Source organism: Rhea americana, unplaced genomic scaffold, assembly GCF_003343005.1.
Source record: "Rhea americana isolate MKP2758 unplaced genomic scaffold, rheAme1 scaffold_395, whole genome shotgun sequence".
Taxonomy (NCBI): domain Eukaryota; kingdom Metazoa; phylum Chordata; class Aves; order Rheiformes; family Rheidae; genus Rhea; species Rhea americana.
This window is the reverse complement of record NW_028186529.1, coordinates 211,197-233,297: the sequence shown is the minus strand read 5'-3', so window position 1 is coordinate 233,297 and position 22,101 is coordinate 211,197. Positions and strand designations below refer to the sequence as shown.

Here is a 22,101-nt window from a genome sequence, read left to right as displayed (position 1 = left end):
ACTTTTAAGAAAAACATGAACTGGCAGGTAGCCATGTTAAAGAAGGAAAGACCTAGTAAGAATGTCCTACAGCATAAAAGTCTCTGTTGTTCTCATTACTGTAAAGCAGGAAAATCTCTTTATATGCTTTTGATTCAAGTGATCTTTTGACAGAAACAACGGACAAGACAAATGGCTGTAAAACAAGGCAATTGGATTTCCTACTGCTACAATATCTTACTTGGCTCCCATGACACAATTTCTCTGTTATTCTCCCTTGCCATGGTAAAGTAAACTTACAGGCTACCCAGAAAACAGATGAGTATAATCAGTCCTTTATAAATTATATCCTTTCACTCAAGGAAAGCAAATAACTTTGCCTCCTCTATAATAACTGTTTCTAATACTTCATTTATTCTTTAAATTGTTTATAAAACACTTCAAGAAAGGTCAAGACAAAAGGGCAACAATAATTGGAGATTAAGGAGACTCTAAGTATTTTGCGCCTGTGAGTAAACACTTTGGTAACTGTTATGATACAAGATAGATTTACTAGAAAGAATCAGTTATATTTATGAATTTCTTGAACACATGTTATTTCATCTGAGAGAGATTCTTTCTACTCTTAATTTCAGTTCAAATTTAAGCAGCTGCAACGTTTCATGTCACATGACTCAGGCAAATAACAATAGATTTAACTATGGTCTCATATGGAAGAAACGTAAAAGAGCGATAAAGGGAGAGGAATGGAAGATCTTCTCTTGAAGTTTTCTACAAATCACTCGAGGAAGCAGGAGCTCTTCTCCTCAGAGATGGACGTGTTTCCCTTAAAGTTCATGGAGTCACAAATGGGCAGAACAGAACCATGACAGCAGGGCCACAAGGGAGACTCACATTCTCACATCTACATACAAAAGTGTGAAGGGAAGTGATTCTTCCCCCCTATTGGGCACCGGTGAGACCACATCTGGAGTACTATGTTCATTTTTGGCCCCCCCAGCACAATAAACACATGAAAATGCTGCCGAGAGTGTGGCAGAGGGCCACCGGCATGGTCAGGGAGCTGGTGCACYAGGCATTCGAGGAGGGACTGAAGAAACTGCCTTGTTCGTCCTTAGGTAGCCGGGGATTGTGGTCTACAATTAGCTCATGGGATGGAGCCAGTCCCTTCTGAGGTGGACAGTGCACATACGTACTAAAGCTGCAAGATGAGAAATTCTTTTTAAATGTAGCGATCTTCCTTGCCCACCACTACCAGTGAAGATGGTTAAGCATTAGAACAGGTGCCCCAAAAAGCTGGGCAGTCTCCTTCTGAAGATATTCAAAAATTATTAGACAAGGACCTGAGCAACCTGATTCAACTTTGAAGGTGGCCCTGCTTTGAGTGGGGAGAGTAGAGCCGGATAAAGTCAGAGGTACCTTTCAACCTAAATTATTTCACGATTCTCATATCCACACACCCAAAGAACATCAGCATCTTCTAAAAGAAATAAGCCACAGTTGCCACTGCTTTTTTAAGAGGAAAGTCAGCACAATGAGTTCACCTTACCCCTGCTGAGAAAACTACATTCTTACTCTTCCTAAGATTTAAGTAAGTAGAAAAAGTATTTGAGACCAGGCAAGAAAGGACTTATATTCACAGCAAATACTAAACTTAAATTTATATTTCACATATACTAAAAATGAGAAGGCAAACAAAGGGGAAACTAGGGTAAAAAAAATATGTTTAAGAAGACTGAAATAACAGAAATAAAAGCAGGACAGATGGTGCTAAACCAGAAAAGAAAGCGTATGTTTACGACTATTTTAAACAATGGAGCAAAAAAGCACTAAGAATTTTTTTTTTTACCTCCTGACTATTTTTATTTTCTTAAAACGGTGTGCAAGAACAGTAAGAACAGCTGTACGAGGCCAACAAAACTCCACACAGTCCAGTATCCTGTCCTCAGAGTGGGCTACAACAGATTCTTAGGGAAGGAATATACATACAAACTCCCCAGACCCTACAGAGAAACACTTCACTGGTATTCTCTACCAGTTTTAAGAGACTTGAGTATGCCTGTGTATAGTTTTGGATGGGCTCCCACAAATATCATCAATTGCTTTTTGAACCCATGCAAAGTTTTGTCATATGCAAAATCCTGTGGCAATAAACTATTATTAACTTCGCACAAACACACGCTGTAAAGGCAAATCCTTTACTGTTATTTGTTCTGAACCTTCATTTTGGCAAGTTGAGAACTTCATGAAATTCACGAAATGAAAAGATGAGAACAAGCAATCACATCCCATCCACCTTCTCCCAGACATTTAGGACTGCACATACTCTTACAATAACATCTCCTACTTGTCTAACCCACACCGAAGTAAATGTGTTCTTCACAGAGAAACTGTTTCATCTCTTTTGTCAGCCCTGTGGCCTTGCTTCACTTTCCACATTAGACAGGGTGGAGAGTAAAAGCCCACCCCTGTATACCACTGAGCGTGCTGGCCTCACCATGAAACATTTATGCTCTCATTTGTTAGAAGTACATGGAGGTGAGTACAAGCATCTTAAAAACTCCAGACTTCAGATTTATCTCTTACTACAAACGTCCTCTCTGCTGTCAAGAGGACTCCCCTTAAGGGAACGTGTCAAACTTGTTCATGTGTTTCTGGATTGAGCCCACTGAGCTCCATTCAGTGCTCTGAATTTAGATGCAGATTTGGGTCTTGGTGGGGGGGGGGTTCAAAAAGGGATTGCAAGCAAAAAGGACAATTATGTCCTCTTGCACGTGACATGGTTCAACCCTCTTTTTATTGTTTGGTTTTTATTGTTCTTCCTATGTCCATTCACAGAATTAATAGTGATCATGACATAATTCTGGAAAAGGGTAAAATATAAACCCTTTACAACCTAATCTTTTGAGTTCCTTAGTGTCACAACTGTGCAGATTCCTAATGAAGCCAATGAATTAAAAAAGACCCAAGACACTGAAAAAGAAAAAAAAAACAATCAAATGCTGAATAATTTTATAGAAATAATAAACTTAAACATGATAAAGATATTTGTTGAGGGATTTAAAAGTAGCCAGCACTATAGGCATATCAGCTTACTAAAATGAAGCTAAATTCTTAACTTATTCTCAAGAGTTTCAGCGGCACTTAGTAAACAGTATTTTACTCATGATAAAGTACTTTCTTTAACCAGCCTATATGGTGACAAAATTATAAAAAAGGTAGAGTCAAGATTCAGATTTTGTATTGTTACACTGCATACTCACTGCCATCCTTCTCTCCCTTTTTTATTTTTAATATCCATGTTTCTCTGATCTTCTAAAATTACATCATCATGTTGACCTAGACACAAAGATAAGCTCTCTCTAAACTATTTCAACTTAATATCRAATCGATAGAGATTACTGCCACAATTTATTTTAATCCCAGTAAGAACTTTTTCCTTGGATCACCATATTCCCTGACATTATTTGTTAGTTAAACATTGTACTGCTGTGTTCTTGCATGCCAGCCAGGTAGTACAACAGAAATAAAGCAGCTTATCCAAGGAATGTAAAAAGCAAAATGTAACTAACACCATCAAATTATGAAAAAGGTTTTTGATTTTTTCCCATAGAGTCAGACTGAACTATAACTGAAAATTGTTTGAATTGTTCTTTTTTCTCAAATGAGAAGTGAATCTGAACAGTTACGTTTAAGTCTTTGTTGAACCTAATCCAGAATTTAATAAAAAAGAAAATACTTCCAATTATCAGATCAGAATAATTATTTAACAGAAAATTTCCCAGAGGAAGCCTCCTTATCATGACCTTTACATTTCAAAACAGTTTATTTTTCAGCTTGAACAGAATCAGACACACTGAGGCAGTTAAATCATTATTGGTCTGACCCAGATGTATGCAYTTGAGTGAGAGTCAAATACAAATCAGATCTGAACCAAGTCGCTTACAGATTCTTCATATTGTTTTACTTTTTTTCAGATATTGACATTTTTAAGTATCACAACCCCATGTTCTTGTACTTCAGGAAACAGAATTTTATTCCATTTTTAAATGAATTATATTTAACTTAAAAGTTTTCCCATAAACACGTATTTTAGAGTAAAAGAAAATAAGGTTAAACAAGCATTTCCAGGTAACTACTGTTACATGGATGTGCCTCCATCATTACATAGTTGACAAGTTCTGCTTTTAGGACTAGGGAAGTATCACGGTATCTTTAAACAATTTCTTAATGTTACATTTCTTTCTTTAAAGAATTCTGTAAAGTGTCAGTCCGTTTATTATGTATGCCTCACAGCGCTTTGAAAAATCTGAATGTTCCAGTGTAATAAAAGGCAGAAGAATTCAGCAAGTACTCACTGAGGCATGTGGCTGCATAAATACTTCTTTTTAGATACTCTATTAAAAAAGGGGCATTTGCCTGAATCCATTTCAAGCAACAGATAATGAAAAGAAAAAGATGAAGTTAGTGCGGAAAGCATAAGGAAATGGCAATTACACAGAGGAATACTGGATTCAGAGGAGCTTGGTTCAAATATTGTCAAGAAACAAACTTTGGATTCTGGGGAAGAAGTGTTCCTGGGGGGGAAGTGTTCTGGAAAACAAGTTTTTATTTTAACCTGGATTACTCTGAAAAAGCAGCAAACTAAATAAAATGACAGTGCTTCAAATGACATAAAAACTTACTTTTGTGGGTCCAATAAAATTAAGAGGTAAATTTAGATCTGGTATTGTGGATAAATTAGCAGATGTTCATGAAATCTTTCACTTRAAACAAAAATATATTAAAATAAAACTCACACAAATGTGAATAGAAGAATATAAATGTGATCTACAAATGGAAATCTGGTATGTGATGTTAAATATTGTATCTGAAAATAGTTTTAAGGATAATAGTAGAGATGTGAAAAAAAGATATGCAGTGAAATCCAAAGGAATAAGACTGTAATAGAGACTGCCATTCTATATGATCCCTGGTAATTCTACAGTAAGTGTGTGCAATAGCTTGGAAAGAAAATGACAGCATTACTTAGAAAATATACTTGCTAAAAACATGAAATAGGCAAATAAAACCCTTTAAAATACTTAGATTGATGCTGAATGGTTTGTTAATATCTCTCCAGGCATTACAATTGCATTTTTATACCTTTATTTAGTTTAATTTCACAGTTTTGTAATTAAATTTGCACAGTTTACTAGAGTATTTTTTTTTAAAGGATTTGTTCATAACTTGCTTATGAGGTGAAACTGTTCCATATCTTCTCCAACAACCATAAAACAGGAAAACCATCAAGGTAAAAATGCCATATGCTGCATCAAGCCAGAAAAACAATGAACTGTATAGAAGGTGCAGTTAAAGAATTCTACATATCCAAAATTATTTTGTTTCCAGCTTTAACCAAGGTTAAATAAACAATATCCAAGTTGMTATTGATATTCTAAATGTTTCCTTAGCATTCTAGAAGAAAAGCATATTTTAAAATGTGTTAAATCTTTCAGAGTTTTCKTCTTCAATACCAAGACTTATATTAATAAATATTAAATTACTTGACTTTAACCAGTWAAAGCAACGCCAAGTTTTAATGACCCCTCAGATACATGATCAAGGTGGACAATACATACACACAACCATGATTTATTCCAGTTTTGCAGCAAATTTTACCAAATGTATTAATTCCTTCATCAGACTTTCATGTACAGGCAACCATTTTCAAGCATAAGACACATACTCACACACATACATAATTTTGGAAAAAATGATGAAAAATGCCCAGATGACTCTGTGGGTTCCTCTGTGGGTGCTGATGCCTAGTTATCATTGTCTACAAATGTGACTGAAAACCAGATGATGTCACTACAGCACCAAACCCACAAGGAACCTGTAGTACCAAAGTGACAACAAACACTTCACTTACTTGCAAGTAGACCAAAGTTGAGCAATAACTGCAGCACATTGATTAATTTAAACCCAGAATTGCTTCATCCCATGATTTCACAACAAAGAACTTACTCTTCCTTTAAACACAGTTTAAAGTTATGATGCTTTTCTTAAAATGACACAGCATCTTTATGAGACATAAGTATAAATTTAAAAATGACCTATTACTTGTTGGTTTTTTAGCTTCCTGACACTATTTTGCCAATGGATTTTAGATTCACCAGCATGATGAAAACTGGTCCTGGTTCTCCAGTAACACCAGCACGACCACTTACTGAACTGGACAGCAAAGACAGCAAYTGCCTACTGTTGTTATATGAAATCAAGCTTTCAACTTCACAATCTGAGTTATTCTTACACCAATCTTGCTCTGAATGTTTTCATTAAATATTGCATGGTCTGTGGGGAGAAAAAAAACCCTTGTCATTAAATCTGGTAACACTAAAAAGGAATGTAATAATACGTGCTGCATTTTTTTTCATGTGAAACTTGAACAGGTTTAAGGAGAAATGAGTGTTATTCGTACCATATGCRCACGTTCTGGTTATTGGATTCATTCAGAAGCATCCTCACCTAAAGAAGTCAACTAAACACCAGTTAGCTGGTATCCACTGAGCATAACCTAAAGGAACTGGCCTGAGACTGTTAAAATTGTTTTAGAAAACAGTGCTGAAACTTGAAGAGTCCTGTGGAAGCCATGAATCTGAATGCAGCAAGAACTGTGATACTGCAGTATGCTGAGCTCAACGGAGAGATACTCTTTTAAGTGTTGGAACACTGGCATTTCTGTGAGGACACATCAAATACAAAGAGGAGGCATGAAGCAACTTTCTACACCAAAAAACAGAACAAGCATAGCATTTTCACCAGAAGTCAGAGTGCCTTCTACTACTAACTCCTTGTAAAATTCATGATGGATACGTTCAAGATTCAAGTGCTACTGGAGCAGGTTTAGGAGGGAAATAACTGAAGACTTTGAATTAATATAGATTAAGCAATAAAAACCCAACCTTCCYCGAGCTTGGGTGATTCAAATCCCTTGAAGATCTCAGCATATTTGAGCAGGTTTATGGCCCAGGATGCATAGCTGCACATTCTGCGACTCAAAAACAGAGAAGCACATCTACTATCTACTTGTAGACACCACAGAGACAGAGCTTGATAGCAAATCACACTGCTAGCACTAGTCTATCCCCCAAAGCCTATTAAATATGTGACAGAAGAATACTCCAGCCGTCACTTGCTTTCCTTATGATATATCTACAGGTTATCAAAGAAAATCAATGCAAGAATTTTGAAAAAAGAAGGTCAGCTTCCTGCTGAAAAACAGGTATTAAAGCTAGCAGTTATTAGCCTGATTTTCAATGACAGATCTATGCAATAGTCCACACCTAATTTGTACAAGCAAATAGAAGCAAAAAAAYGAGTGTGTGCAAGCTCTAATAGCTAGTTTAGTCACATGATTAGCTTTACTCTAAATTCAATGGCACTTCAGTTAAGTGCTTGAAACTAAGTATGTTACTACTATCTGATCAACAAAGCACTGAAGTGCAGAATTATTTTTAACTTACTCCGTTTTCCATAATTACATAAATACTGGAAAGCCTAAGGACTGCTTCTGTCCTCAGAAAGCACACAACCTCTCCACTTATCTTCAAGAAGTACAATAAAGGTAACAGGAGACCTTGTATTACTTTTAAAGAAGGCAGTGAAGAAAAATTCAGTAGTATATCAGACAAYGCAAATGTCCCTGATGATAAATAAACACCTGCCTGCCAGTTACTGAGACTATGAGGGGCAGAGAAGGGTGTCAAAACAACAAAGAGGATTTATAACTGTAAAGTAGCTGTTAAAAACTTATTTTTWAAAAATAAAAGCTAAATATTTGTGCTTTCCCTAATGCAGTAAGAGCAATGAAAAGAAGTTTGCAAACTCTAAGTTTAAGATAACGTAACACTGACATCTGCCAATATAATTTGAGAAATGTTAAGAACTACATGGCAAGGTTTTCTAAACTTAGTAGATTTAACATTTTCTAAATTGTGCTWGTGCTTTGATTTTTCTTTGGTTAAAAAAAAAAAGTCAAACTCAATGATGGGAAATAGCAGAAACTGTAATCTACTTTCTTCTCAACATGGAATAAGCCATAAGGGAGCACATGATTTAATGACAAGAAGATGCATCTGATAAGATAATAATTCGCTCAAGGAGAAATCCGGATTGCAAATGCAGCTGTTCCAAAAATTCTTAACCCACAGGCAAGAAATTACTTAAGTATATCCATAACTATTTCGATAAACTGCTGATAGGCCCCAGAAAAACACATCAGATAGGTAAGTATAGAATCAGGGCTACTTCAAGATTGAGAAGAAAAACAAAAAATTTAAAAGATCAGAAGATTGAATCAAAAGGATTTCAGTAATTAGATTGTTCAACACAACACCTTCCTTTATCAGTGACTCACTCAAGAAACAAAATTAGATCCTGGTTCAGTTCATTTACATAATTGCTTATTTCCCATATGTGACAAGTTCGGTGGCACTGACCTGGACCATGTCTAYGCCCAAAGCTAAACACATGCAGAAATGTTCTTAGAATTCCGTTCTTATTTCAGAAGTCTGGTACTTTAAAACACAATGTCACAGAAGGCAAATGCACTCATATTTGGGCATGACTGCATTGTCTTCATATGTAAGTATTGGCCAGTCCTAGAAAAGTGATATTGGAACTCAAGATTGAGATGAATTATTAGCAACATAAATCAGAAAAAGCAACAAAAATCTCCTTCTTATATTGTGATTTGCTCTAATTAGTACTATGTAGTTAGTCAGTATCAGGTTCAACATTAGAAGAATTAACCAAATTCACTTATTTCATAAGGTCAAATCATTTTCACAGAAAATCACATGTACATAAGCAAAACAACTATTGCAATTCTCTTAYTACGACAGTCAATATTCCTGAAAATCCATCTGTACAAATAGACCCTAATGCCCATATTTATCCCCATTGACATTTGACTGCACGTACAGATAAGAAAACACCTGCATGGATCACTTAGCAGGATCAGTCTCACAGCAAGGAGAAAAAGCCAGTAAGAATGTATGTCTTCAGGACACTGCATGCTTTCTCTGTTCAAACATGCAAACTAAAAAGCATGAAATGATCTTGGCTGCTCCAGAGCACGCAACTGTCTGAGTAACTCCTTTTACATTGGCCATGGTACCTCGTCATTAAGTTTTCAATATGCTAGGCAGATGATCCCTGATAATACTAACCAGCTTGCATTTTTCTCATTCAGCAAGGAGTCAGCAAGACACAACACCCTGCTGACTTTTGCTATTCAGATATACTTGTGTGTTGGGAGACTTTATATTAAATGAGAGGTACCATAGCTCTGTTTGGCAAATTTTATACTTTTACATCCCTCATAGGCCTGAATTTATAAAAAGAGCTTGCATAAGCCCTTAGTATTTCCAATAGTATTAGGCTGATCAGCTCTTCTTGCATAGAATATATGTAAGGAGACTAGCAATTAGTCTCCTCGACCAAAGAAATGAGAAARGGAAATCTGGCAGATGTTGGCTACCTTTCTTTAGAGGAGATGTAGAAGAACAGCTGTCACATTGTAGGGATTTTTTGTGAAAGTTCCTAGCAGATGTCACCATCTGCTACTGCTCTCTCTATGAAAAAGAGAAAAAAGGGAGACTGAAAATTTGTCAGAATCAAAAAAAAAGGAACAATGAAATACATGAATTCAAAAGACACTGAAACACCTTTACAGCTAATGGAGGAATCCCCTACCCCCCACCTTCCCCACCCTCCCAGCAAAACAGTGATTCAGACGTACAGTAAAAGCAAAGAGCATGCCCCATTCTCTTCAAATTGTGATTTCTTTACATTTTACTCTTACTACTTCTACTTTGACAACCTTCAGCCTGCAATCTAACACCTAGCCATTTCCTTCCTGGCTGAGAGAGATCACAGAAATGAGCAGTTGTATCCTTTCCCTCTGGCTATACAGCAATGGTCTGATGACAACTGCTTTACTAGAGTTGATATCAGAAAAATAAAAATTCCMCACTGAATGATCTATACAACAACATCATATATGGAGACAAAGTATCTATTACTCAGGGGAAAAAAATAATAAAAAACAAAATTTCTTTGCATTGTGTCAGAAAACACGCTGTACATGTTTGTACATCTTGGTAGATAAAGATCAGATGAGGCAAGCAATGAAGTGGTTAACCTAATCGGAAAGTTGATCTCAGACATCCAAAGACACATCTTGTAAATCTGAGAAAACTTCTCACACAAAACTAAGGAGAAAAAAGTAAGGGCTTGCCTGGGAAGAAACAAATGTCATTGTCAACAAGTAGGTTGTTTTCTTACTCAGAAAAAAAGGGCATCAGTGAGATCCAGAGCCCAGCAAAAGAACAGGAATCTTTCCAATGGTGTCAAAAAAGCTTGGATCAAGCCTTAGCTTTCCTGAAAACTAGACCTGCTAATTGCCTCACTCTCCCACTGTCAAAACTGTTAACTCGCCRAACTGAAATACCTTTCCAATATTGCTATAGTGCAGACGTTCCACACTAGTAATACTGGGAGCCACATTCAACCACCAGTACGAACTCTCTAGGCACCAGCTTCCTACAATGCTGTCTTGCAAGGACAGTAATTGCTCACAAAAGAAAAAATATATYAGGCATTCATCACTCTGGTATTTTTTCCACACATAACTTATTTTATCAAYGTTTGAAAAAAGCGTTTGCTCCTTTTGTTCTTTCCCATAGTCATGTCTCCACCTCTGCTCCCAAGAATTAAAATCTAAAAATGCTGATATCACATGTCCAGCTAGCATTCTGTACAAGATCACCCACTCCAGCTTGGCAGGTCAGGACTTTCAAACTAGCTCTTCAATACCTTATAGTAAAGACATACTATGTTATAGCACACTACATTATCCGGCTGCACAAGACTGTTGTAGAGAGATAATCAACTTTGTACTAGTGACTACTGTACGCTTCCCTGCTTTTTGGATACGGCTTTCTATCACTGCAGCTTTCTACCACTGCAGAACACATTCTGTTTTTCAGGTAACATCATACTTTGATAATAAATAAACGTCAATAACGGAAGATCCCTTTCTCCTTTGGCCTTATCACAAATTAGGAAACAGTTGAACTATACCTGGATAAAAAGTGATTAAATTAACTGAAGAAACCAGCTTTAGCAAGGTATGTTGATAACTGGCCTTCTCCTCAAAATAAGCAAATTATGCTAACTTCTCTTTCATTACCAGATCATCACTTGAAAGACTATGYCAGACTTTAGCTGGCATAAATCAACATGACCACATCACTTCAGTGAATATTCAGCCATATTGAACTATGTAAGTAGAAAAGCTTATACTGGTCAAAAAGTGATTACTTAAGAATGAGAAGCAATAGGTAATATATAATAGAAAAAAATAGAAAGGAAATTACTACAAGAAGACTCAAAATAAGTAAATATATAAATATTAGTTTAGTCCAAAATAACCAGTTATTATACTCCATATAAGACTTCAGATAATATTCTCTGTTATTAAATACACATGCATTTCCTGAGCATGGGCCCAAGTACTTGTGCAATTTGATAATGCTGCACTATTCCCAAATTAAGATGTAAGGCACAGACAGTGTGTTCAATCAACCTGGAATTTATCGTCGATGTTTTTTCAAAGTCACTGTGGCTGTCAGAACAGGAAACATCGAAGTTAAAAACAGGCCCACACAGTGAGCTTAAGTGTTCAAATTTGCAGTACACTGTCACATCTTAAAAATTACTTCTGTTACAGTATTTCTATTATAGAGCAAAAGTGTAAGACAAAAGCAGAGAATCAAATGTGCTTCTCAAAGCAAGCACTTCTCTCAAGCCTCAGTAATTTCAGGAAATAAGAAACCTCTCATATTAGACTTAAGCATTTTTTACCCTTATGAACTCTGAGTAGTCTTGTCTATAGGCTACATGAGATTAACTACTGGTRTTCCTTTCCAAACTAAAACTAGGAAGCTAAAGAGAAAAATGAGTATTCTGTTATTTCTCTTTGATTTTTCCTTATATGGTCCCAAGGAGAACACAGGTTCAATAAAAACTTTCCCTGTATGTCTGAAAGGCAGGAAAAACATATTTTCTAAGAGTTCTATCAGCAGGGTTTTTTTCAGACATTCACACACTTAAACGTTAGGCAAATGGCACCAGGCTGCGGTTACTTCCATTTCCTGTATTCTTGCTAAGGCTAATGGAGCCAACTGAAACTATTCCTAAGACAAGGATCCTGCCCATGGCGAGAGTGGGTTAACCTCCACCTCAGTACATACACACAACTAAAAGCAAAGCCTGAGACTTTAAATCACAGACTTGGCTTCTCCACAGGGACATTAAATGTGTTGGAAAGGGACTTAGGATCGGAAGCTCTGTCACAGCAGTATCAAAACTGCAACAAATGTCAGAGGAGCCTACTGGATCAAAACAGCAAGGAGCACTGAAGCTTTTCTTCTCCAAAATGGCACAAGCCTATAGAGAAGCAGCACGAACGGTAAATGCATTCATATAATTTCTAACTCGCCCTACAGTTCTTTATTATTACTAGAAACCATGCCAGATTAATATTTGTCCTTACATTTTCCTCCCTTTTTATGTTGGTCATACTGTTTTAATTGCATCATTATAATCCAAAACAGATAGMGCTACTTGCACATCGGATCATATAGTGAGTACAGAATATACTGCAGTGAACTGTGTAAATAAGAGCAAAGTATTAAGGTTTCTAAATGAAACAATTTAATGAATTTAATTGTCTTTTAATTTTCAACTTCTGCTGTCATATGCTCCAATGAAAAGTGTTACACCATCTTCTACTACCAAGGATTTGATGCATCATTTAAAGTAAATACTGCCTACCCAAAGTACTACATAGTTTCACAGTTTTAACTCTCAAAGGCTTAAATCACTACTTAAACCCTACGGTATCAACTCATTTTTTCCCTTCTCTATTCTCTTCTCTTCTCTTTCCTCTTTTCTTCTTCCTTTCCCTTCTGTTCCCTTCCTCTTTTCTTTCCTTTTTCTTTCTTTCCCTTTCCTTTCCTTTCTTTTCTTTGACAGTTACAATTATGGTCCATTATATATTTGTATGTACAATTAGAATTATTATATTTTGCACAAAAGCTGTAACTTACATAATTACATTCCTGTAAAACTTGAATTTATTTTTCATTTATAGACAGATCAAAATAAAAGGCTGAGAATCCAGTTGGGTGTGTAAATTAAATTTAAAGCTCAATTTTAGAGTGTTTTCATAAAGTCCAAGTACTTTAAGGGCAGAGGAAACCTGTCATTGTATAAGAGATTTTCAATCAACTGCAGACTCTTACTCAAACTTAATACCAATATTAGTTGTTCTTAAAGTACTGTAGGAGGAAAAGGGATGATTAAGTGGAATTTAAGTTGCATTGTTTTTATGGGCTAAACAGAAAGGCATTCTAAAGCCATGTGTTGAAAGCCATCTTGTCAGAAGGTCGGGGTCACAGTCCACAAACTTCCAAACTACATCAGACTGCATTCATTAGTCTTACGAATTTAGAGGGTCTATTATATCTGCCTCTTAATTCAACACTTATATGCAGATAAAAATCTCAAACACAAATCATGTCTGAAATTGCATCTATTTTGCAGTTGCTCACCTAAATGTTTAGAAAACTTCATTTTAAAATGTCATTTTAAAATTTTAACCTCCACGTATTATCAAGAAGGAAAGAAAACTCAGAGATGTTGTTGTAGCCTCCTGAGAGCACTGATATACAAAATCAGACACAAGGGCTTCCCTTCAGAGCCAAAGGGCTAAGAAATGGAATAYAACGCTTGAAAGTGAAAGCTGGTACACGGCAGACTCTGAAACTACCACGGGCGCTGACCACACTGAGCAGGCAACACGTCAGATACCTTTGCTTCAGAATYCTGGCAATCTTAAATGAAACTTGTGATACGTTGTTTCATTTTTCCTGTCAGATGTACACAAAATTGGGAACAGTTTTATATTGATTTTCTAACCTCTCCTGGGACTTTCATGATTGAAGAGAATGCCGTTCACAGCAAAAAGATTGTAGGCCTCTCTGAAGTTCACCACAATCCAGTAGGCATACAATTTTGCCGCTCCTACCAAAAAAAAAAAAAAAATTGATGTTACGTATATCAACTCTGCTTGTACACAATCCTCAGAGACATATATGCACCTCTCATACATGCAGGGTGGTGTCTACCTTTCAATAACAGTGCATTAAAATTTGATTAATTCATTAATTCCCTAGATATGTCATGTTTCAGATGGAAATAATATCCAGCCCAATAAAAAGCAGCTGAATGGGAAAATACTCTTTTTCTGTACAACTTCAGAACCAGTCAGGAAGTGTTAAAATGCTCTCTCACTTATTTTCCTATGCACACCCAAGCATAGCACTTTTCCTTTTACAATATAATTAACACAGCCAGAGCGTGTGAAATATGCCACTGTGGTGACCTCTGCTAATAAAAAAAATTACTTTGGAGGAATAAAAGTGAAAATCTGGTTTCTTAACACTCAGATTGATTTGAAACTTTATCACCAAAGTCCTCCCTGCACATTGCTTTAATAAGTGTTTTGAATTTAATGCTCTTGGGAGTTTCTCTTTTAGGCAACAAAAAAATATGAAATATTATCACGTCAGTGCTATCTTACAAAGCTTTGTGAAGGAAGAGCCACCCTTCCCCCTCCTCTTTAAAAGAGCTCTCCATTTTTGATCTGAATGAACACAATCTTGTGAGGTGAAATGGTAATTTCCAACCCCCAGGCAATGGCAGCAAATAGTTTTTACATAGTAATTCAAAAAGGTATGTCTCTCAACATGTCTAGTCACTTTAGCTCTATCGTCATTCTGATCTCACACCCAGATGACTTCAGCCCTGAGACATGAGCAGGGAGAACAGACATACAGACACTGACACACATACCAGCAATCCTTACCATAAGGCGATCTTGGGTAGAAWGGGGTGGTTTCCTTCTGTGGGATTTCTTGCACTTTTCCAAAAAGTTCACTGGTAGAGGCTTGGTAGAACTTCACCGAGTTGATAAGGCCACAGGTCTTAATAGCATCTAAGAGCCGTAAAGTGCCAACCCCATCAACATCAGCAGTATATTCTGCTAAGTCGAAAGAAATCTTGGGGAGGAAGAGTAGAAAAAGAAATAGAAAAACACTGATTTACTATCAGCACCAGAATATGCAATGATCATGCACAACCAAAACAAGTAATAAATCACTTGTCATGAAGCCATCTAGACACTTTTGGATGAACTAGATGCTCAATTTACAGAAGTACCCTCAAAGGATTTCTAAGAATAAATAAGCATTTCCATAAATAGCCGAACCGAAGGAATGGTGTCCCASGAATCTCTCAGAATTTTTTTCTTATGTGAGGTAATGGGTGAGCTCTTGCACAGTGGGAGCATTATCAGGCTCTCTCTCATCTCCACAGCTGCCAATTTTCACAAGACTTGCTTGCGCTTAATATCTTTGACACATTTGAATATGGTAAAAAATAATGGCCAAAATATATTTTAAAATACAGGCCTCTTTGTGGAGGGCTTGATTGTGATATACACCACAAGATGATGTTTGAGTCATCATTGGCTTAGGCCTTCAGTGAAGTCTATCAGAATACATTAATTCTTGCCCTCACAATTACAGGAGAAAAATAAAAAACTGGAAAAAGTAAGCTGAGATATGTTATGACTGCTCCAATCTGCAGGCAGGAGAAAATCAGCTTAGAAGCACGTTCACAGTAGTTGTTCAGAGACTGTGGGCTGGGGGTTCAGATGAGCTAGCAGAGCTCCTGCACGCCAAAGAATCTTCTCGTGCTGATGCCCGGCCCAGGAACACATTCCTCTTCCATTCTAGGTCCTCCTTCCAACCCAGTATTTTGGTTCAGCATGCCAGTTTTTGAAAGAAAACGTTTCCTGGTTTTAGTGCCAAAATCATAAAAAATGAAGCTGCACTGGACCTTTAAAGTACTCTCCTGCATCACCTTGGCCCAAGGAAGAATGTGTCACCCAAAAATATCCCAGTGTCACCACTGACTGGTGTTTGACAGCTTCCAGCAACAAGCTCGAGAGAGATGGCAATGTCACAGCCTCTTTATACGACCTAGGCCAGAAGTTAGTGAGACACTACCAAAAGCAGACAATACAAATCTGTGATCCTCTCCCTCCTCAGTGTTCAGTGGTAGGATGACTACTAATGGAGAACAAAGTAAACAGCCGGGTAGTTCAGCTATTACAATGAAATCAGTGGGAAACTTGACACTTGTCAGGTATTTTTTCAGGCTTTCTGCAGATTCAGATAGATAACCGAATTAATTTCTCCTGTTAAACTACTTTCTCTATTCAATAATCGCTAGAGGTTTGAGGCTTATTTACACAGCAGATGAAATCAAAATAATTAGATTAATTTTGATTTGCACTTCTAGTTAATTTGACACAAGTATGAAATTATCTAAACTGTGTTACTGTACTCCACAATAAAAATGTTCTCACATAGTTTTCAACCAGAATAGCTAAAGGTACGAATTAAAACAAATTTAACTATTTTTTACTCCAACAAAAAAAAGAAACCTGATACTCTGCTTATTAACCTGGCACGRCCTAGCTGAAATAGAGCACTGGATCTACTGAAGCGTGCTGAACATTTTCTGTTTTAAGTCATTTGCCACAGAAACGAGGGCCACTCAAGGCCTCTCACCTTCGATGTTATAGTAACACTTGGGAAAACATCTTAATGAATAGGTGATACTGTCAACAGTGCACTAATGAACACAAATTAGTACATTTAGCATATGACTAGTGCCCTCAGAGTGACATCCCTGCTCTCTAAGTAAAGGYAAGACACTCACTGATCATAGCAGGAACAGGAATTCACCTATATAAAGGTATTGGTTCCAACAAGTAACTTGGTAAAAACATCTCCACAAATGTAAATCCTTGCTGACATACTCTGCTGCACAAATTAATCGTACACGCAGCTGAGGTGATCTTAAATTAGAAAAAATACCTTTCCAGAGATCTCAGATTATAAAATCTCTTAGCAAAGCGAACAATGAGGCCGCAGTGGCAATACCAGGGACTGCTCTTGGTGGCTGGTGCACAGGCCGGTCTCACAAAATGCACTTTTCCCTATTGCCTCATGAATGACCTCAATCTTCACCTAGAAAAATCACTCCCTGAGGTGTGAGGTAATTCTGCCTCCATGTCTGCCCGGGGCTGCGTGTCTCCGGAGCAGAAGCTGACAGCTTTGTGGGCGCTTGCTGTTTTTCTAACGCGGCCGACACTCCGCCGGGGACGGGGCTCAGAGCACTGAACTCACTCCATTCAGGACGGCAGGTCGGCCYACGACAGCAGTCACGAAGACAAAAAATGTTTTATCCGCTGAAACTTCCAACACCAAAAACACAGAACTCTTAACACACTTTGTGCTGTGTAGTGGCAGTAACAGTTACCACGTCAAACTTCATAAAGGATTTTAATTTGATTCTAATTCAAAGTTAACAACATAAAAGGGTTTTATAAAATGRCAATATCATGTAGATTAGATAGGTATCAGTGAAGTGGGACAGAGCAGGAAAAAGTGCTGAGTTACCATTACCACATTATTCCCTTTTCCTGGCGCCCATTCTGTGGTGYAAGACCAGCAGGAAGATTAAAGTTAAAGAAAGAGAAAAGAAAAATTAAAAAAGAAAATACAGGCACCTCTTGTAGAGGGACATGCAACAGAAAATTGATGTTGTTTGTACAAAACAAAAAAGGGCCGAATCATATTCTCTAAATGTTACCCATAGAAATAATCTTTGCTTGTGCACTGGGCTCAGTGGGACTACTKAAGAGAGAAAAAACTTTCATGGAAACGATTGTTTAGAAGAAAAGGCCTATAAAGGTTAAAAACCAACCACRCTTTCTGACAGATTAAAGATTCATCCACCCTCAGAACAAGGCTTAGGTAATGGGAGCTTTCACACAGCCTATGGCACCTACTTTAGGTACCTAAATCAGGAAGCTGGAGAGCTTTGGAGAAACTCTCCAAAGCCTATATACTGACTAGCTTTTTAACRTAGTTACCACCCAAGCACCAAAGCCCCCAAACTGCCACCTACTACCAACCTCTGTGTAAAGAAGCATTGCAMCTATGACAGTCTCCGTGCACAAACCTGACCCACCAGGTTTCTGCACAGTGACTGGAGTAGGGAAAAGAAACTTCTATGCCTCGCCTACACTTTAAAACTAAATCCTTCCCAACAAAGACTATTAACAGCACTGATCCAGTACCTCTTTGCTCTCTTTGGACAGGCTATTTGTGATTGAGTGGAAGTGTCACATGCCAACAAAACAGAGATTGTCCGTCTGGAATACCTTAGCTGAAGTGAGCTTGAAGCTGCCTTTCCACGTACAGTGCAGACCTGATGCTTCCGGACTTACCGTAGTTCACCTCTGGATGTGCTCTAAATATATACACTTAACACATGCCTATTTACTCCATTTAGAAAGTAGAGATAACAGTGTACTATTAAAAGTGGACAGATCAGTAGGGAGATCTTTAAATCCTTGGTTAAAAACACTTCAGTTCTGAGTTTTCAGGCCCTGAACACCTTGCAGAATTGGCTTAAAATATACTAAAAACAAATAAGACTTCTTGAGTATGAAGGAGTTTCATATAATGAGTATCATTAGCTCATAGACTTCACTGCTAACCCAAATCTGCTAAGTTTCAAATGCATTCTTTATCCATATAAAGCTTATCCGTAGCTTGATAAAATATTTGAGAAAAGCACAGATTTGTTGGTTAAAATAGTTCCTGGTATCACATGACAAATAGGAGGAATACACCATATCACATTATATTTCCTGCATCACACATCTCTAAAGATGACAATGAGTGTTCCATGAGCTTCATCTATTCCTGATTTTGAATTCATGCTCTGTTTTTTCTCATTTCTTTCTAATTGCCAGATTCAGTCCCTACACAAGATTCAAATTTAATAGAGTAATGTTTTAAATATGATGTTTCCCAATTGTTCATTCAAAACTGAGCTTAGCAAGGTCTTTAACAAGATTTAAAAGCTTACTGAAAGCTATCTAAATGAAAACATATGGGACTTTTACCTTCCACAAGAACACATTCCTATCATGTCGATGGGTACTATATACAAGCCCACAGACTTAGTAATACTTGCTTCTGACCACTGGGTTATCAGCAATGGCCAATATTCTGAAAATAAATACCAAACGAGCATCAAAATAGGTGTGACTGTGTGAGATACTTAGTTCTGGTTTGTTATTTAGAACAATCAAAAGGAGAGGCTGCAGCCATATTAACTATTAGCTTTCTAACAAAAATAATGTGTGCTAGAGGAATATGCTCTAATGCTCTATCTAAGGAATATAAATAATGATTGAAATTTCATCTCCTTTCTACAACTTTTTCAGCTTCATATATGGGATTTTTGGAAGGCTGGTGAAGCCTCAAGAGGAAATAGAATGATTAAAATGTAAGTTCTTCTCTTCTTTCACTGTAAAAGCRGAGGTGGCTAACCTAATTATAATATCAAATTAACGATCCTATACTCTTGAAAAATTTACAGTAGTTTTCTTTAGATTTATCAGAGTAGAAAATACTTATCAGGTCTCTCAAAGCTTTGAAAGAGGTTTACACCCAAGAAGAAAATCACACAGAACAGAAAACTGCTCAGAAATGTTTCACATCTCAGAAGTTTCACAGCAGTTACGTTTTTGTATTCTTTAAAATCATTTCTGTTTGCCTTGAATATTCAGTGTGCCTTCCACTGCCAATAAAAACCACTGGGATCACTTATATCATCTCAATAAACAAACTGCTCAACCCCTACAAACAGGCATGTAAAGCGTAACATTCCAGCTGCTAAATCTAACACAGAATATGGGCCAAACATTCCTAAAAAGTCCTACAATAACAAAAACAACAACAAAAAAAAAAAAAAAAAAAAAAAAAAAGATTTTATGAAATTTCTGGGGGGAGGGAGGAGTGAAATGAGAAGAACCTATATCTACCAAAACTTCAAGTAACCTCTAGGAGGATATGACATTTTCTCTCCCGTCTCTCCCAACCCCTTAAATCACAARGAACACCTAACTCACTGCCCTGTTAACCAATAAAAGAAGTAGTTGAGTAGCTGGAAGATACCAAAATCCCCCAAACAACTATATATTTTTTGTTATATAGAAAAATAGTCAATTCAATAGCTCTGCATTACTCACTATAAAATTACATTCTTGATATGTTAAAGCCCTATTCAACTTATTAGCTAAATAGAAATGGACTGAAAAGAATAATGACTGAAATTTTGGATAAAAGGAATGTAACTATTTGTTGATCTACCTTCTTGCCTATTTCTTTCCCTGGTCTTGCATTGATAAAACACAAAAAATAAAGTGATCTGTATAGAACTAGAGTGATCTGATAATATGACTACAAACAGAGAATTAGCAAGGAAAAAATTTTACAAATACAAGCAAAAGCCAAAATTTTTTCCCAAAATTCCTCTTAGCCCAAGACACATTCATAATATTGCTGCAGCAAGAGAGCCTGAAGTAAGAAATGACAACAACAGTTATCAACATTTCTTCATCAATTCATATCCTCCTGGCAAACAAAGTTTTTTTTTTYTCTCTCTCTCTTTTAAAATTAAATCTCAGATATGAATAACACTGATTTTAAGGTTAGCTGTGAAGCAAAGGAAAAAGCTGTGCAGCTGAGAACCAGGCTCTCTACCATTACTGACATTGAGGCCTCAGTGATGTAGCTCCACTGCAGCTACATCACACTGTGGACTGCAGGCTGAGTGACCTGTGATCCTGCTTGAAGTTGCTATAAGTTTAGTTTTGACATCAGTGGGCCAATATGTCACATTCATCCCTGAATGAGAAGACCCAAACCAAAGTGAGAAAATAAGCTTGCTGTTTAGTATTCTTAAATGATCCTTCATGGTCTTTGTGCTCTATAACCTGTTATAAACTACTGCAAACTATACTTTAGGGACTAGGTCAGYCTTACACAAGTATCCCCAAAGTGGTTTTGCTTATGCATAAAAAGGAGAAGCTCAAACCCGTTCATAGCCCGAACACACATCTGCTTTTGCACCCCTAAAAAACCTCCCACAAATGAGGGGTGAAGTAGAGTTTAGCTACTTATGACTACCCACCATTCATTTCCCCAAGCACATGGAAATCACTTGATCTGGGGAACGTGAGGGTAAAAAAAGGGGCAGGCAGAAGCTGTAGCCTCACAACAAAAGTGTGCTTCTAACTCTGGAAAAAAGATTGCTCAGGATAACAACAGGAAAGACATGCATCATCTTTCATCTTGTTCCAAAGAGACAGCCACCGTAGTATCCCAAAGCAGCTACCACCTTTCAGCTTCGTGAGCACTAAAAAATTAAACTGCAAGAGCCAAGATTAGATGCAACAGGAGTGCTGCTAAGCTGCTTGAAGACCCCAACTGCCTTGCAGTTGCACTACCCTGCAGCACYGTTTATAGAGTGAAAGGAGTTCAGGCAGGAGGGCAGCAGCTTTTCTCTATGCAGTAGAAATAGTCAAGGATTTTAGCAAGAGGCCCTTAACATGCTCCAAGATGCACATCCATATGGCAGCCTCTGATGGTTTGGGTTGGACAAGTTTTCTTTAGAACTTTCTTGCTGATTAATTTCATGTTCTTCATGCAAACTTTCTGAAATAATCTTTAAAGAGAAATGCATTGTCATTATTAAAATAGTTTTCCTTCTTATCTTCTCATGATCAGAAACTACTACGTACTGTTACGAAAAAAGAAAAAAAAATCAACTCAAAGCAGAGAACAAGCATAGAAAAACACTCCCTGAGATTTTTTTTTTAAATCAAATAGGGTTTGATAGTTGAATATATTACTCAATTTCTATAACAAGTGGGACTCCTAAGAGTTTCATGGCAAATTGCAAGGGCAGTTGTAAATCTAGCTCACAAGGTCATTCGCCCTTGCCTTTAAAGCTGCCTTCCAGTAGATGCCTGAAGTATACAAAGAAGTATACAAAAATCATCAGTTACCTGTTGTG

General features: G+C 37.1%; 1 protein-coding gene across 1 annotated transcript in view; it reads right to left on the bottom strand.

Annotated features, from left to right (window-relative positions):
• Nucleotides 1-22,101, bottom strand: part of GMDS (GDP-mannose 4,6-dehydratase) — a gene marked incomplete at its 3' end in the record, with an annotated part of 287,933 nt that overhangs the window by 168,453 nt on the left and 97,379 nt on the right. Inside the window, exons 5-6 of the mRNA XM_085313757.1 lie at nucleotides 14,960-15,152; nucleotides 14,011-14,115 (exon numbers count right to left, since the gene is read on the bottom strand). Coding sequence (XP_085169883.1) covers nucleotides 14,011-14,115; nucleotides 14,960-15,152 — 298 coding nt within the window. The remainder of the gene's footprint in view (nucleotides 1-14,010; nucleotides 14,116-14,959; nucleotides 15,153-22,101) is intronic.